The 14,844-nt window shown below is 41.5% G+C and overlaps 4 protein-coding genes across 4 annotated transcripts; all 4 read right to left on the bottom strand.

Moving 5' to 3' along the window:
- Positions 1 to 1,428: 1,428 nt before the first annotated feature.
- On the bottom strand, positions 1,429 to 2,670 carry LOC112685370. The gene has a single exon (XM_025557225.1). The coding sequence runs from the start codon at positions 2,482 to 2,484 to the stop codon at positions 1,540 to 1,542; it is 945 nt and encodes a 314-aa protein (XP_025413010.1). The 5' UTR covers positions 2,485 to 2,670; the 3' UTR covers positions 1,429 to 1,539.
- Positions 2,671 to 3,568: 898 nt separating this feature from the next.
- LOC112685369 lies at positions 3,569 to 5,024 on the bottom strand. The gene has a single exon (XM_025557223.1). It carries the CDS (start codon positions 4,901 to 4,903, stop codon positions 3,878 to 3,880), a length of 1,026 nt encoding a protein of 341 aa, XP_025413008.1. The 5' UTR covers positions 4,904 to 5,024; the 3' UTR covers positions 3,569 to 3,877.
- A 4,588-nt stretch (positions 5,025 to 9,612) lies between these two features.
- Positions 9,613 to 11,767, bottom strand: LOC112685361. The gene has a single exon (XM_025557216.1). The coding sequence runs from the start codon at positions 11,095 to 11,097 to the stop codon at positions 9,961 to 9,963; it is 1,137 nt and encodes a 378-aa protein (XP_025413001.1). The 5' UTR covers positions 11,098 to 11,767; the 3' UTR covers positions 9,613 to 9,960.
- Positions 11,768 to 11,868: 101 nt separating this feature from the next.
- LOC112685362 lies at positions 11,869 to 13,314 on the bottom strand. The gene has a single exon (XM_025557217.1). The coding sequence runs from the start codon at positions 13,226 to 13,228 to the stop codon at positions 12,104 to 12,106; it is 1,125 nt and encodes a 374-aa protein (XP_025413002.1). The 5' UTR covers positions 13,229 to 13,314; the 3' UTR covers positions 11,869 to 12,103.
- Positions 13,315 to 14,844: the final 1,530 nt, after the last annotated feature.

Genomic DNA, 14,844 nt, shown 5'->3' with positions numbered 1-14,844 from the left:
CTCTGCCATCGTCAATTCACACGAGCGCACAACCCAAGCCCAGTGCCATTATTGCGGACGTTCAACGCTGTACGCTACGGTGTAGACAGTGTAGATCGCACATCATACCCTAAGCGCGTTGTACACATAGACGCCTCTTAAAAAAAGGGTTTATTGTGTTCGTACCTTCGAAACGGTTGAAAACTGACGAAAAATGTGACTAGTCATTCGTCGCGGCGACGGGATCGTTGCGACACACGGAGACCCATTAGAGACGACGAGAGAATAGTGGGTACCACCGCACGGCCATGGCGGTGTAACAGTTACGTGGTCGCAGCCGCAGGACCGCTACAGGTGCTGTATGCAAAAACGAACAATTATAAATGAAACTCATCGGTCCCGCCCGGGAACAGCGTGGCTGCCGGGCGCGCAACCCTTTTGTCGCGCCGAGGGAAAACGCGATTATTATTCAGCGCAAAACGTCCGGACGGCATCAAATGCGTATTAAGACCTGAGCTCCGCTCCGCCGCTATTGAATTGTCGTACGCATTGTTGCACGAAACGGTAATATCATATTTTACCATGGCCAAACATAATAATAATGTCGCGGTGTCTAACGATGTTATAACGACGCGATTGGAAAAACAAAAATCGAAAACCATGCAGTCACGGCACATGTATTTGTGCGGATTTTGCATACGGCGCTCGCTGCTGGCGAAACAATAACATCGTTCCATTGAAATGCCGCGGCACACACTGCACGCGGAGGGAAAGGGCACCCGGTTTTTCACTCCGGATAATATAATATTATGCGCACGGTCATGATGTCTGAACAGTTCTTATTCCGTTACGATTAATTATTATTATTATTTTTTAAATATATCGTGTTTTAATGATTTTTTTGAATTTTAACGGTCATCGAACGACGTCTGTGCGTTACGCAAGGGCCGTAACGTGGCTTTATGGGTTACCAATTTTTTTTTTTTTTTCGCTTACCTCACAATGTTCGCCTTCTACCCTTTTACCCTGGGTGTTGGCTATACGCGTACCGAATCTCGTCGATCGTTCGCGATCAACCACTCCGTTTATACGTTTATCAGCTAACCGTGGTGTACGAGACCGTTCGGCTGGACCGACGATGGTTTCGTCGACCGCACCGATTGTACCGCGAGGTAACAACGCGTCGCGAGATGCACACAAACGTTTTCGTACGCGATGTACATGCGTAGACATTTGATAGAACGGGTTGTGGATTGCATCGTACAAAAAGGATAAACGACCCCTGCTAAATGATCTCTGATTCGCAACGGTACGATGCGTAACACGAACTTTAAGGTTCTCGTTCGAGGTGTGTCGTGTCGCAGGAACACCGACGAGACCGTACCGTTTCCAGGACACGACCGACGGACGAGTTCGGCCATCGTAATAACACAAAAACGTACACACGCATAATAGTGACAACAGTATTTATTCAAACGCATTGTACAATGTAAAACAAGAAGGTGTTTTGAAAGAAAGCACCCGTGTAACGGTAACAAAATAGCAGACACGTCGGCGCGGTCAGGGCGACGGTTGGTTGACGGCGGCGGTGATGCGTACGTTGGTCTCGTTCGGCTGGTGGACGGTGGCCGTCCGCTTATCGGCGTAGTAGAACACCTGTTGCCACAGGGTCACGGGCAACGTCTCCAGGCCCAGTCGCTGGAAGTACGTGGTCACGTGGGTCACGTGCGCGCTCCCCATCTCCCTGAGGGCGGCCACGCTCACGTCCGCGATCAGCACCTTGTCGAACACCTTGTCGTCCGTCACCGGTATGTGGCACGCGTCGAAGAACCGCCTGTCCCACGAGAACGGCTCGCAGTTCTCCTCCAGGAAGCTGTGGAGCACGTCGAACACCCTCCACACGCGGTCCTCGACGCCGCGCGGGTACCGGCTTTCGCGCACGTGCCGCGGCGCGTTCGACTGGATCACCCGCACCGCCTCCCAGTACGTGTTGAACACCTCGGGAATGTCGGCCGAGTACACGGCCAGCTTGTCCAGCATCATGGTGACCGTCTCACGCAGCCGACCGGCCTCCTGCGCCACGAGACCGGCACCCGCGTTCTTGATCATCAGCAGTGCCACGTAGTACGTCTGGAACGCTAGGTGCCGCGCCGAGTGGCACATGAGCGCCGTGTGCAGCACGCTGGCCGCGTAATCGACGAACGACCGGATCCCCGTGAACTCCTCCAGCACCCGCATCACCACGGACCGCACGTCGTACCCCATGTCCTCCACAAGGTACTCCTCCGATATCAGCTGGTTCCGGAACCGCGCGTTCTGGTACGGCGGCTGGTCCAGATTCTTCACCCGTTCCGCCAGCACCGGCGTCCAGTACCGTTCGTTCATCAGCACCAGCTGTATGAACTCCAGCTCGCTGAGGTTGCTGCGGTACACCAACGGTTTCGCGGCCACCATGGCCGCAGTGGCCGCGGCCAACACCAGTAGCACGTTCCCGGCGTTCGACATCGGTTCTCTCTCTCACTTTGTGTAACGGTGGCGGTGGTTTTCGACTGCTCTCGACGCCTGTCGTCAACGCACTTTGCGGTCGTCCGGCACCGGTTCGGCTGTTTCGCACTACTCTCCGCCCACCCGCGAACGGCAAACACAGACGCGCTTATGTTGTTGTTTGCACTTTTCGTGCACGGCAACTGCGCCGCGACGGTGGCGAAACACCCTTTGCCGTGTGGACTGCGAAGAACAACTGCTCTTTACTACCGTTATATGGTTATGCTTTTCTATCTAATATAAATTAAGGCCAAAATTAAAACCTGAAAAAACTAATTACATTTATTACTTCTTCGCGAAGTGCTCGAGAGCTGAAACCATATGTGATATACCCGTGAATTTTCAAAATAATGTTGAAAGTATACGGCGTATATGTAGTCTCTACCCTAAGGGAACACCACTTATAATAGGATAATAGGGATAATGATAGTAGTCGTAACCTTGTTAATATATACCGATTCCCCGTTTTGAATCTCATTATTCTGGATCGATACGCGTATATGTTTGTGTTATTTTAAACTCTCCGATAACTTACAATCATTTAATTTCCGAAATACTTTTGTAGTTCAATGAAAAATTGACAGACCCGTTTCTTTCTAAAAATTCTATTAAATTACGTTCCAATGTTAACATTAACATAATTTGTTTGCGTGGAGTTGACATTCAATTTGGCAGTCTATTGAAAATTCGACACAAACTTAGAAATATTTTCTATGTTTCAGAGCATTTTTATATACACGTTATACATATTACATATTTTTTTCTTTCATAATTCATAATTTATTAAAATAATTTTACTTTCACTTCGTTATTTCATACCTTTTATCCCAATTAGGTTTTAATATTAGTCGTATACTATTAGAAATGGTTTTTAAAACTACCAACGTTATACACTACAAATACTTCGCGACCAATTGAAATTTGTTTGAATCCTGTAATTAGAATTCACAAAACATTACACCTCGAATATTAATAAATTATAATTCACGTTTGTGGGAAAAATTGCAGTCGAAACTGCAGGTATATTCAAATCAATATCCATTCGTAAATTTATCAAACAACTTTATTCATTAGGTAGGTATACGGTGTACATTATGGTAAGTGCGAGATGATTGCGGAAATAGTAAACAATCGTAATTGAAACGTTAACAAAATCACGTCGTCGCGATTGCTGATAATAATTTATTAGCATAATTAAAACACGATTATGGTTTTTATTTTTGCGTCGCGACAACGTTTGCACGGAATGAACGATCGAGACGTTCTTAAGAACTATAATATTTTTTTTTATAATACAACATGGTATAAATATTAAAGATCGTCGAATAACTGCGTTCAAGTCCGTTCACAGATTCTAATTGATCCGTTCGACCTTGACGATGCCGCCCTGCGAATCGTCGCTCTTCACGTTGGCCGCGTGGCCGGTCGACATCAAATCGGACGCCTTGACGAAGATGTTGCTGCGGAAGATCTCTGTCCACACGGTCTGCGACATGCCCGTGGCGCGCAGCCCGTCGAACACCCGGCGCATCAGCAACCGCAGCCGGTCGGCCCGTTCCAGCAATGAACCGGCGCCCTGCGGCTGGTGGTCGCCATCGGACGGTCCCGATTCCGAGTCGTCCAGCGTCAGTTTCACCGTCTTGTCGGTGTCCGCGTCGTACCAACGGTCTTCGGTCACCGCGCAGTACGTGTCGCGGTACGATTTCAGCTCCTCCCGCAGCTGCCCGGACACGTTCTTCATATCGGCCTTGACGTCACGCGCCATCTTCGGTCTCATGCTCGGCAACCGGGTCGTCAGCTTGTCCACGTCGTCGAAGAACGTGGCTGCCAGCAGCAGATGGTGCAGCGGCGTGCCCACCGCGGCCAGCCTGGCGGCCACGGCGCGGTAGTCGTCGACCAGCCGCCGCAGGAAGCCGTTGAGCTCCGTGTTGCCCGCGTCGGACCGCAGCGTCTCGTCGACGGCCGCGATGTGTAGCAGCGCGTGCCGGCTGAACAGGCAGTTGACCGCGTGGCCGAGCACGCGCACGCCGTACCTGACGAACGTGCCCGAGTACCAGCACGTGTCCACGACCGCGACGACCACCTCGAACGGGTTGTACGTGTCCGTGGGCTCCGGTTCGTTGGCCACCTCGTCTTCCGGCTTGTCGTCCGGCACCAGCTGCGCGCACAGCCTGGCGTCCGGCGGTTTCGCGACCGCTTCCCTCTTCAGCGTCTCGCTCCATACCGCGGACCAGCCGTTGTTCAGGGCCAGCGCCAACTTCAGCGTATTCAGCCTTTCCACGTACTCGCGCGGCAGTTCGTTGACCAGCTGCCCCGGATAGCACAGCGCCGCGCACGCGCACAGCGACAGCCCGATCGCGGCCAGCCGGTGCCAGTTCATCGTCGTCGTCGTCAAGTCTCCGGTCGGTTAGTTGCCGAATCCGAGCGAAATATTCGCTCGCGCGTGCATGTACGTCGCAGTAACGTTTCGTGCGCTCTGCCGGCTGTCGTTTCCTCCGTCCGGCGCACCCGCGCAACGCCACCGCCTCGTTGTTTGCACAGCTTTCGAGGTTTTCATTTTTTGTTACTTTTTTTTTTTTCTTCTTCTTCTGTTTGCTTCCCGTACGGCACCGGCCGACCGCCGTCGGAAAATAAGACAACTCTTTCGCTGTCGAGCACCGATTTGACGTGCGGTCGAGGTGTAGGATTTTCTACGCGTTTAGACGGCTTAGACGATAACAATATTATATAACATGGTACACGGAAAAAATAAGTGGAGTTAAACACGTCGACGAAAACAACAGTTGTACGAGGTTTTCAAGTCGAGGAAAATATCTTTGATCCGTTTGATCTCCGGTAGTAACTTGTACTAAGTTTTTTAATTTTCTCAAAAAACGTTTCGTCTCTACTCGTTTAGCCGTACAGGCTCTGAATCTAGTGTTCTACGATTATGGCTTCCTCAAAGTGTCTGTTTTAAGGAGACAAGACTATAACCATGACGATGAACCACGTCATATTGTTTAAATTACCCTAATCATTTATGAACTCATTGCTATACGTTAGTATGTAAATGGTTAGAAAAAACAGGGCAGCCGATATAGTACTTTCTTCCACGGTGCAGGTCACCTGTGCGTGTTCAATCGACACGTTTATAATATTTGATAACATTTTACGAGGTAAACGTATCACATTGCTTCTGAACGGTTGATATGATCTGTCCGCAGAATTATTATTAATATAATTCCGGGAAATAAAACGTAAAGTATAATCGATTAATAAATTTAAAAAAAAAAAAAAAGTTGACACGAAGCACCGGTATTTTGATAATTCGATTTGTCTAAACATCGATATTCTTTTAATAATCCGTTCTTTGTTTGATATATCTTTAAGACACGTAATTTTTGGCGCTTCCAATAGGTATAATGCTAATTTATCGAAAAGTCAACATTACCAGTAAATACGTTGGTCTCGAATCTATTTAAGACACAAATAATATAGAATGATCTGTATAGTATTCGACATATTATTATGTATTACATTATCATATAGTTCTGATTAACGTTAGAGAGGCTGGTGTGATCCACATACATTCATTCTGATTTTAGTTTTTAGTCGTATTTGTTTTGCTACCTATAAAATTATCTTCATACTTTATGCGATTCTACCATAATAAGGTTGATACGTAATGGAACGCACTGAATTGATAATTATCAATGTAGACTATTTTGATGTCAGCTATAATTTACCAATACCATTATAACTTGGAACACTGAATACCTGATCTCCGTTCAAAATGAATGTTTGCTACCAGTGCTTTTGCATTCACGTAATGATAATCATTACAGTAATAACGCACCCTTACCTCATGTTGGAATATGCTAAACTATTTTTGGTTAAAGGAAAAACAGATAGACCTCACACAAATATAGTAAAATAATTCGTATTCAATGTACATTCGATAAATGATATGTATTATAAATGATTTTTCAACAACATATTATATACTACTAAAATATTAAAATGACAAATAATAATACAACAATAATATTTTAGCTATAAAACTTTATAAATAAATACCTACTGATTATTATAGTACATTTTTTTTCGATAACATTAAAGTAACACTCTATTAGCTAAAATACTTTAGTCCAAGTAGATTTTCGCTTTATATTGGAACTATTCATTAGTACGCGAATGACTATTTGATTGTTATTGTCATAACAATACGCATTAACGGATGGTCTGCAAAAACTCTTCGTCCTCTTCGCCCGGCAGTAAATGCAAAAACTCATTCCACATATCTATTAACATTCCGTCGGTGTACGGTATATCTCCCACTTGAGATTTGATTTTCTCGGTAGAACTGGTAAACATTTTCTTGAACGTTTTGTCTTTCAGGTCCCTGGCCTGACCCGTGTTGTACAAGCTCGAAGTGTGGAAGACATTCAACTCCTCTGCGATCTCCTTTTCCGTTTTCGGCGCTTTCACGCAATTGTTACGTATGTATTCTAGCATCTCTGAGGATATCCGATTCAACGTAGGAGTGTAAGAGAATTTGCTCGTTTGTCCATTAATCTTCTTGGGCTTCTTTTGGAACAGGTAGAAGAACTTTGCCACTTTGAGCAGGTTGCTGTCAATATATTCCAACTCGGCCATTTTCATGATGATCCCAGCGAGTGACGGTATCGCTTTCCCCGACCAGCTCGACCCTTTGCTCTTAATCACGGTACGGCTTATTTCCACGCGTATCACTTTGAGCAGGTGCACGGTATGCTTGTATGCCAGACAATTGAACGCGTTCTGCATTATTTCGCCGGCCAGTTTCAGAATTGTACCCACTCGATATCGTTCGCCATGCAAAAATAAGTTTCTGAAAAAAACCAGTGGCTTAATAGCTATCCTGGTTGACGGGGTCGCCGCTGGTTCGGATTTAGACGTTTCCGCGGGAGGCGTCGACCCTTCGGACACCGTTTTATCGTGGTTCACGTCGATTTTCGCGTCCAACATGAGTTCTTCGATAATATCCCGATGGTAATGATCATGGTAATCGACGTAAACGTTTTGCCGGAACACGAATTTCCAAATTTCGTCCTGCGCCAGTATTGATGTGAGCATGTTCAACCGCTTGTCGTATTCCGACGTAGCGCCGAGTAATGTGAAACCGTGGACGGGCATCAAACACGCCAGTAAACAGATGACTGGTGTCAACGGCGACATGACGGACCTTTTCTTATTGCCCATGCGGTAATACTGCGATATCCGGGAACAACCAGTCTTCGGTTGTCCTACGATTTCACTAAAAAGCTGCGAAAAACCCTTTGGTCTCCTCGAGAGTATTGCGACGCGCGCGCGTTGTTATTGCGATTCGCGACGATGTTGTTCAAACACAGTCTTGGTAAACACCAGATGCCGACGTTCGTACGGAAACGCGTGCAGGTGTTGAGTAAACAACACACGGCGAAAAAAACGAATTACGCGTTTAGACCACATTGTTACTACGAAAAACGGTATTCTTATTACGCCTTTTGGTTCGATGTCCACGCGATAACATTGTTTTCACCCCGTACGGCCAACGCCTGTGCGTCGAACGTGGAAACGACGTTTAAGTCACCGTATCGATCATAATTATCATTTATGCAGCCCTTCACTGCGCCCCATCATCGGTGATCGAGAACGATTATTATGATGTTTCTAAGTTATCGAATTGCTGTCTCAACAGCTTTATCGCTCACTATAGCTTTTGTTCACTGCGCCACTCGAATGTCTGACGACATATATCCTCAAAGACATATCTAACTCCTAGCGACGTATTGCAACTCGAATTCACCATAATCACACGTGATTGTTGTATAACACGACTGACGCAACGGTATAATGCTAAGCAAACCAAACCCCCAACGTTATCGTTATCGTTTTTGTACTATTTAATATTATTCATTTTTTGGTGTTTGCAGATCATCTTTACTAAACCGAATATTAAAATGCATGTGTCGTACAAAATTGTTTTATACGCATATTTGATATTACAATTTCTTATACGACAGATTCATTGACATCACACACACACACACGCATCCGCTAATATGTTACAAAATACATTGACCGAATTGAAAACTAATGGAACACAGAGTATTTTATCCCTATCATATGTGCAAACCATGAATATATATTTGTTAATTATTTTAATCAATATTGAATTATCAAATTACTGATGAAAACAGTCGGAACCATTCCGATAAAATGTATATTTAAATTTTTCGATTTATGATAATAGATTAACTGTTTATTGGATAAACGAGAATCCAGTTGAAAAATAAAAATGAAAAATGTGCAGAAAATAAAGAAATATATACGACAACTTCTGTAAGACTCATTTTAATTAGATATACCATATTTATTACCAACTGTGTTTAAGATACTAACATTATCTTGTCATTGAAATGTAATGGTATTCATCGTGTTGGTCTTCTAATATCATATTAATAATTATAAAAGTAAAATGGTTGTCAATTAAACTTGGATTATAATTTTTAAAATTTATGTTTCAATTATTATAAAAACTTATTGCGATTGTAATTTAAAAATCTACTGGAACTACATTTAAATATTTTAATTATGTAATATTCGTGTTTACTATGATAAATACATATAAAAAATATTCTTCTCTTAGTGCAATGCTTTTATACTTAAACTATTATTGTTATATATTTCCATCGAAGTTAGTTTAAAATCCATAAAATATATTTCCTTATATATTATGCTTAGGTTGTTACACCTCAAATTTATAACATTATAAATCAAATAGTTGTGCCTTAGTAATCTGAGTATCTGTGACTAACATTTTTACCAATACAAGCAACTTGTTTTTGAAATGCTTACTCTAAAAATAGTTAACAATAAAATGAGCAGTAAATATTTATATAATTTATATTATTACATAAAACTTACGACTACTGATGTACAGTCATATATTTCGATAGACGTTCTTACGAAAGAGTATTTTATTGTATTTTACTAAAAACATAGTTCAATTTAAATTTTTGTATTTTAAAAATAGATTTATACCACATTTATATAATTATATAATTTTAAATATTATTTTATGTATTAATTAAACATTTAAAGCGCAAAGGATAATATTAAAATAATGTTTGACTGACATAATTTAACAATAATTTTACGTACTCATTATTCATTACAATGATTAGTGTATACAATATCTGACTTATAGTAGAACGGTGGATTAATTTTGACAACTGCAGGGGTTTCCGATAGTAATTGTAACATACTTAATGTTCGAATTGGTTAGAAATATTGAAATAATTTATTACTTAGCGCTGACTAAAATTTTAACATTTAAAATAAAAATACACAGTGAAGAAACAGCATCTGTACAATATGATAACTTATAATTAAAAAATAAATATTAAAAATTAAAGGTTAAAAGAAACCGTCTGCTCATTCTACTACTGTACCTGATTTTGGGGAATTTTGTTCTTCACTTGGGTGAGTATTTGCATCGGTAGTCGCTTTATCTTTTTCTGTAACTCTATCGTCTGTTTTTTCCGTAACCTGGTCAGGTAATATTCCGATTTCAAATGGTTCCGTGTCTTCACTATCTGTTGTTGTAATTTCGTATAGTGTTTCGGTATCGATTGACGCCTCGTTTGGATTGATCACATACGGATTTATTATCAAAACGACCGCGCTTTGGTAATTCAGAATTTGGTTCCAAGTCTCTAAATTTAACGATTCGATTCTAAAACTATTGTAAGTAATTATCATACGATCGGTGATTTGATAAATAATCGATTTCAAAGCCTGCAATGTTGTTTGACGGCTTCTCGGTGATCCTCGGACGAACGTAAAGCCCAACTTCTTCAACACGGTTTCCCGCGACTGCACTTCGCACTGTGTTTCGATCAAATTGTCCATTTTCTTTTTCAGCACTCCGACCCCGTTCATCAGGACGAGTTTCTCCGAGTACAAGCTCTCGTTGTACTGGTAGAGCTCCGTAGCTAACCGGTCTACGTTGCCATTCACGGCGGCCACCTTGTCGACCATCACGATGAGCGTGTACAGCACGTCTGTCACCACGTCCTTGCGGTGCTTGTGGATACCCAACTGCTCCGTGGTGATCTCGCTCTCATACTTGTACTCCATTAACAATATGAGTTCGACGATCAGCGATACGTTCTGGTACGTGAAGCACTCAAAAGCGGAGGTCAGCAGCCACGCGGCAAAGTCCACGTGCGAGCCCAGCCACGAGTACTGGCCGACCACCTTCTGCAGCACCGGCAACGGCGACATCAGCTCCGGCTGGCCGTCCACCAGCAGCAGCTCGTCCCGGACCGTGGCCTCGGTGCGCTGGTCGTGGTACGGCGGGCCCGGCAACACGTTCATCCGCACGTTCTGTTGAAGCACCGGTCCCCAGATCACGTCCAGGCTCAGGACGTGCTCAAACAGCTCCAGGACGTCGGGATGGTCCGGACCCGAGAAGCGGAGGACGAAGGCGACGACGTTCGGACGCGGCAACGTGGTGACGAGCCATAGCAGACCGAAGAACGCGGCGGATGCGCCGCCGATGGGATGCATGTGTAAGGATCAAGCAGTCGGCTGGGTTCGTGGGTCGGGTGACGATGGTGCGAGAGTGTCTTGGCGGAAGGTACGCGCGCGACGATTATCGAACCGGATGCCGCAAACGTGATTTACGCATAGCCCGGGCGGAGTTTTCCTTGTTCAAACACAGAGTTCGTCCACCGCAAGTGTTGTTGCGCGACAAATGTGTGCGCTCTGTTTGCGCACGACCACCCCTCCTTCACACCCTCGTGCGGTAACGTGACGCAACAGCAATTCGCACCGAGTTCGCAATAGTGTCGATCGATGAAACGTGTACCGTTCGTTTCTGATAACACGACGGCTAGCCAACCAACACGGAACACGGTGATGCTTAGGATTATCGATCAACAACTCTCTGACGAATAATCGTAAAAAATGCGTAACATGTAAAATTATAATACCCCCCCCCTCCCCGTTGATAATTAGCTGGAATATTTTTTGACCAGTGTTGGGTACGTTTCACAAACCGTTGGTATGATTTTTATGGTTACTCAATTTCTGATTTGAATTCTACATGTTTTTCCGTCCGAATATAAAAATCGACGTGCGGTCGAACACAACATAGTTGAATCGCTACAATGTATAAATGTAATACTGAACAAAGTATGAACAACACATGTTATAACATTTTCTTTGAATTTTCCGTTGAATTATTTTCGAACAAACACACAGGACTGTTCAATATTTAGTACAAATGTATTAACTTATAATGCATTATTTATTTAAAAAAATATGTTATAGACAAAATTAAATTATATTCAATTGGTATAGCGAATAACTAACAATCAGGTCTGCTGATAATTTGGATTATATATGGATTAAAAAACATTTATTTCAACAATATAATTTTAATTTAAAATAACAACCGAAAAGAAGAAATAAAGTCAACGTATAGTATAATAATTATTATCACTGTATTTTTTTTTCAAAACTGGGTCTATCATTTCATTTGGTACTTTTTGTCTTTTTTCTATTTTTCCTTTTATTTGTCTTTATTATTTATATTTTCCTTTCTTCTCTCTTCTTTCTTTTTTCTCCTTTCTCTTTTGATTTCTTCTGCAACCATTTCAAATGGTGCGTTTTTCGAATTTGAGTCCTGAGTAGTTTTACCTTTTCTTAAAATGTGTATTAAAGTTCCATCATATGGTAAGTTTTCTTTAATTATAAATGGATCTATATCTTGGTTGACAGGATGTTGATAATTTAGAATTTGTTTCCATGTATTCAATTGCATTGATTGAATTTTGAAATTTCCATATATATATATAATACGGTGGATGACTTGTTTGATAGCTGATGCAACGTGAATTATTTTGGTAGAACTGCTATTCAATTCACCCTTGACGCGAGTAAATCCCAAGTTAAAAAATACTTGTTCTCGTTTGGGTTGTTTGCACATACGAGAGATCTGTTCACTAATTGATACTGACATACTATGCATCACCAACATGTGAGCGTTTCTGTTTGAGTATATGCTCTCATCGTACAGATACAAAACTTCACCCATCAAGTCCAGACGACCATGCACAGCGGCCAACTTATCCACAAGCATGACGTATGCGGACAACGTGTCCATCAGAATCTCCTTTCGTGTTTCTTGTATCCCTTTCGGATATTTCTCCTTTTCGTCCTGGTACTTAAACTCCATGATCAACATCATCTCCACGACTAGCAAGATGTTGGTGTACGTATAGCACATGAACGCAATGCTCAACGTGCGTGACGCGAATTCCACGTACGTGCCGAGCCACGAGTACTCGTCAAGAACCTTTTTCAATATCGGTCCTGCCTCGATAAGCTCCTCGTTCTCGTCGACGAGGTGTAATTCGGCTTTGATCACATCGGTGTCGTGGTATGCAGAAATTTGGATCATATCTTTTTTGACATGCTGCTGGAGAACTTTTTTCCATTCGTTGTCATTCAAAAGGACGAATCTTAACAGGTCCAGCATGTCCGTTTGATCGGTGGTGTGTGGTTTCCAAATGACCGACGCCGTGACCGGAGGATGCCACGAGACGATGAACAGCAAGCCCAATGCAACCCAAAACCATTCACTTCGTCGGTACATGGCGATTATTGATAATTGACTTCGTATTATATTACGCATATATTATACCGTATAGTTCAACAGAAAATTAGACCTATAGTATGTTTAACAAAATTCGTGTGCGATTCGTCGAACTCGTTCGCTCAGCCACCGGGCAGAGATATGCGCTTTTTTTGCCGTTTTGTTTTGTATGTCTATTGTTCAAACACAGATGTACATTATTCATACACCATGCAAGTGTTTCGCATACGGTACGCCTACCAATACGTCCAAAATATCAAAGCCATACCGAGCCATTTTTTATCCTGAGACAGAACTGAAGCAATGCACCCCCTGGGTTGTAGGGTTGTCACGCTCACAGCTTTTAATATGTATAATACGATTCGGAAAAATCTGAAAAATTAGGTTTCCAGCAAAACAAGAAATAACATTCTTAGCCAAAAGTATAAAACTATCAAATATCATTTTCTTATATAATGGTAAATAAATAAATTTGATACTTGCAAATTATTAGATGTTTCAAAAAAATAATTAATAATAATAACAATAATGTATCAAATTAAATTAAAACAATTATTATTTATAATTTAATTTTCCTTGCTTTTGTGTCAGAAAATATAATATAGATATTAAGCAGATGCCGACTGATCATCGATTAAACGGAAAATAATATTAAGATAACGTAATATAATATACACTATTAATAAAAAATATAAAACTATAATAATAATATTAAATACTAAAAATAATTCAATAATTGTAAAGTAACAAACGAGTAATCAATAAAGAAATACATTTTATATTGAAAATATAATATTATGTTTACGGATCGGTGCGTAGTTTAAATATTTAAATATTATATTGTCAATCATACCGTACTATACAATAATTAATACTTTTTCTTAAGTTAATCATTTAATATTTTTGCACCGTCTCCTTCCAGCTTTAGGCGCCCAAGGCAAATGCCTCGCTCGCCCTAGTTACAGCTCTCCAAAATATGCGTGCAAAATATATTATTTTTATCGGTAACTCCGATAGCGGTGTTCATAAGTAATAACATGTGCACATCTATTTGTCCGTTTGAAAGAATAAATAAGACTGGCTAGCCAAATATACATTATAGGAAGAAAAATCATTTATATTAAACACACTTAGTGATGGTGATCATCTTCATCTGTATATATAAAACAATAAGCTAATTGACTGCTATCAACGCACAGCTCAAACCATTGGACGGATCTGGCTGAAATTTGGCATACAGATAGCTATTATAATGTAGACGTGCGCTAAGAAAGGATTTTTCGAAATTTTGAATTTAAAGGGTTGAAATCGGTTTAATATTTTTTTGACCAGGTCGATAACTGCGCTATTGAAAATGAATTATATTAAATAAAACTATTAAAAAATTATTAAAAAACTATTAAAAACCATTTAAAAACTATTAATTTTATTTTTGGTAGTAAATGAGACGGGTATTGCATAAATATTAAACAAAAAGATCCCGCAACAGGTGCCAAAACAAATAAGAATGTTAATTCAAAAAATTATTATGCATATCGGTTGATGATTAGACGCGATCAGAACTAAGTTATTTTACGATGCATAAGCTTTGTCAACAATTCATAGTCGAAATATATATAAAGATAGATAGCGAACGATTTCGATTCAATCAAAAA

This window comes from Sipha flava, unplaced genomic scaffold, assembly GCF_003268045.1.
Source record: "Sipha flava isolate LNK unplaced genomic scaffold, YSA_version1 274_pilon_pilon, whole genome shotgun sequence".
Classification (NCBI taxonomy): domain Eukaryota; kingdom Metazoa; phylum Arthropoda; class Insecta; order Hemiptera; family Aphididae; genus Sipha; species Sipha flava.
This window is presented reverse-complemented; position numbering and strand designations above follow the sequence as displayed.

Bases quoted from the DNA above. Each gene is read 5' to 3' on its own strand.
- LOC112685370 (XM_025557225.1), bottom strand. From the start codon at position 2,484: ATGTCGAACGCCGGGAACGTGCTACTGGTGTTGGCCGCGGCCACTGCG.
- LOC112685369 (XM_025557223.1), bottom strand. From the start codon at position 4,903: ATGAACTGGCACCGGCTGGCCGCGATCGGGCTGTCGCTGTGCGCGTGC.
- LOC112685361 (XM_025557216.1), bottom strand. From the start codon at position 11,097: ATGCATCCCATCGGCGGCGCATCCGCCGCGTTCTTCGGTCTGCTATGG.
- LOC112685362 (XM_025557217.1), bottom strand. From the start codon at position 13,228: ATGCGTAATATAATACGAAGTCAATTATCAATAATCGCCATGTACCGA.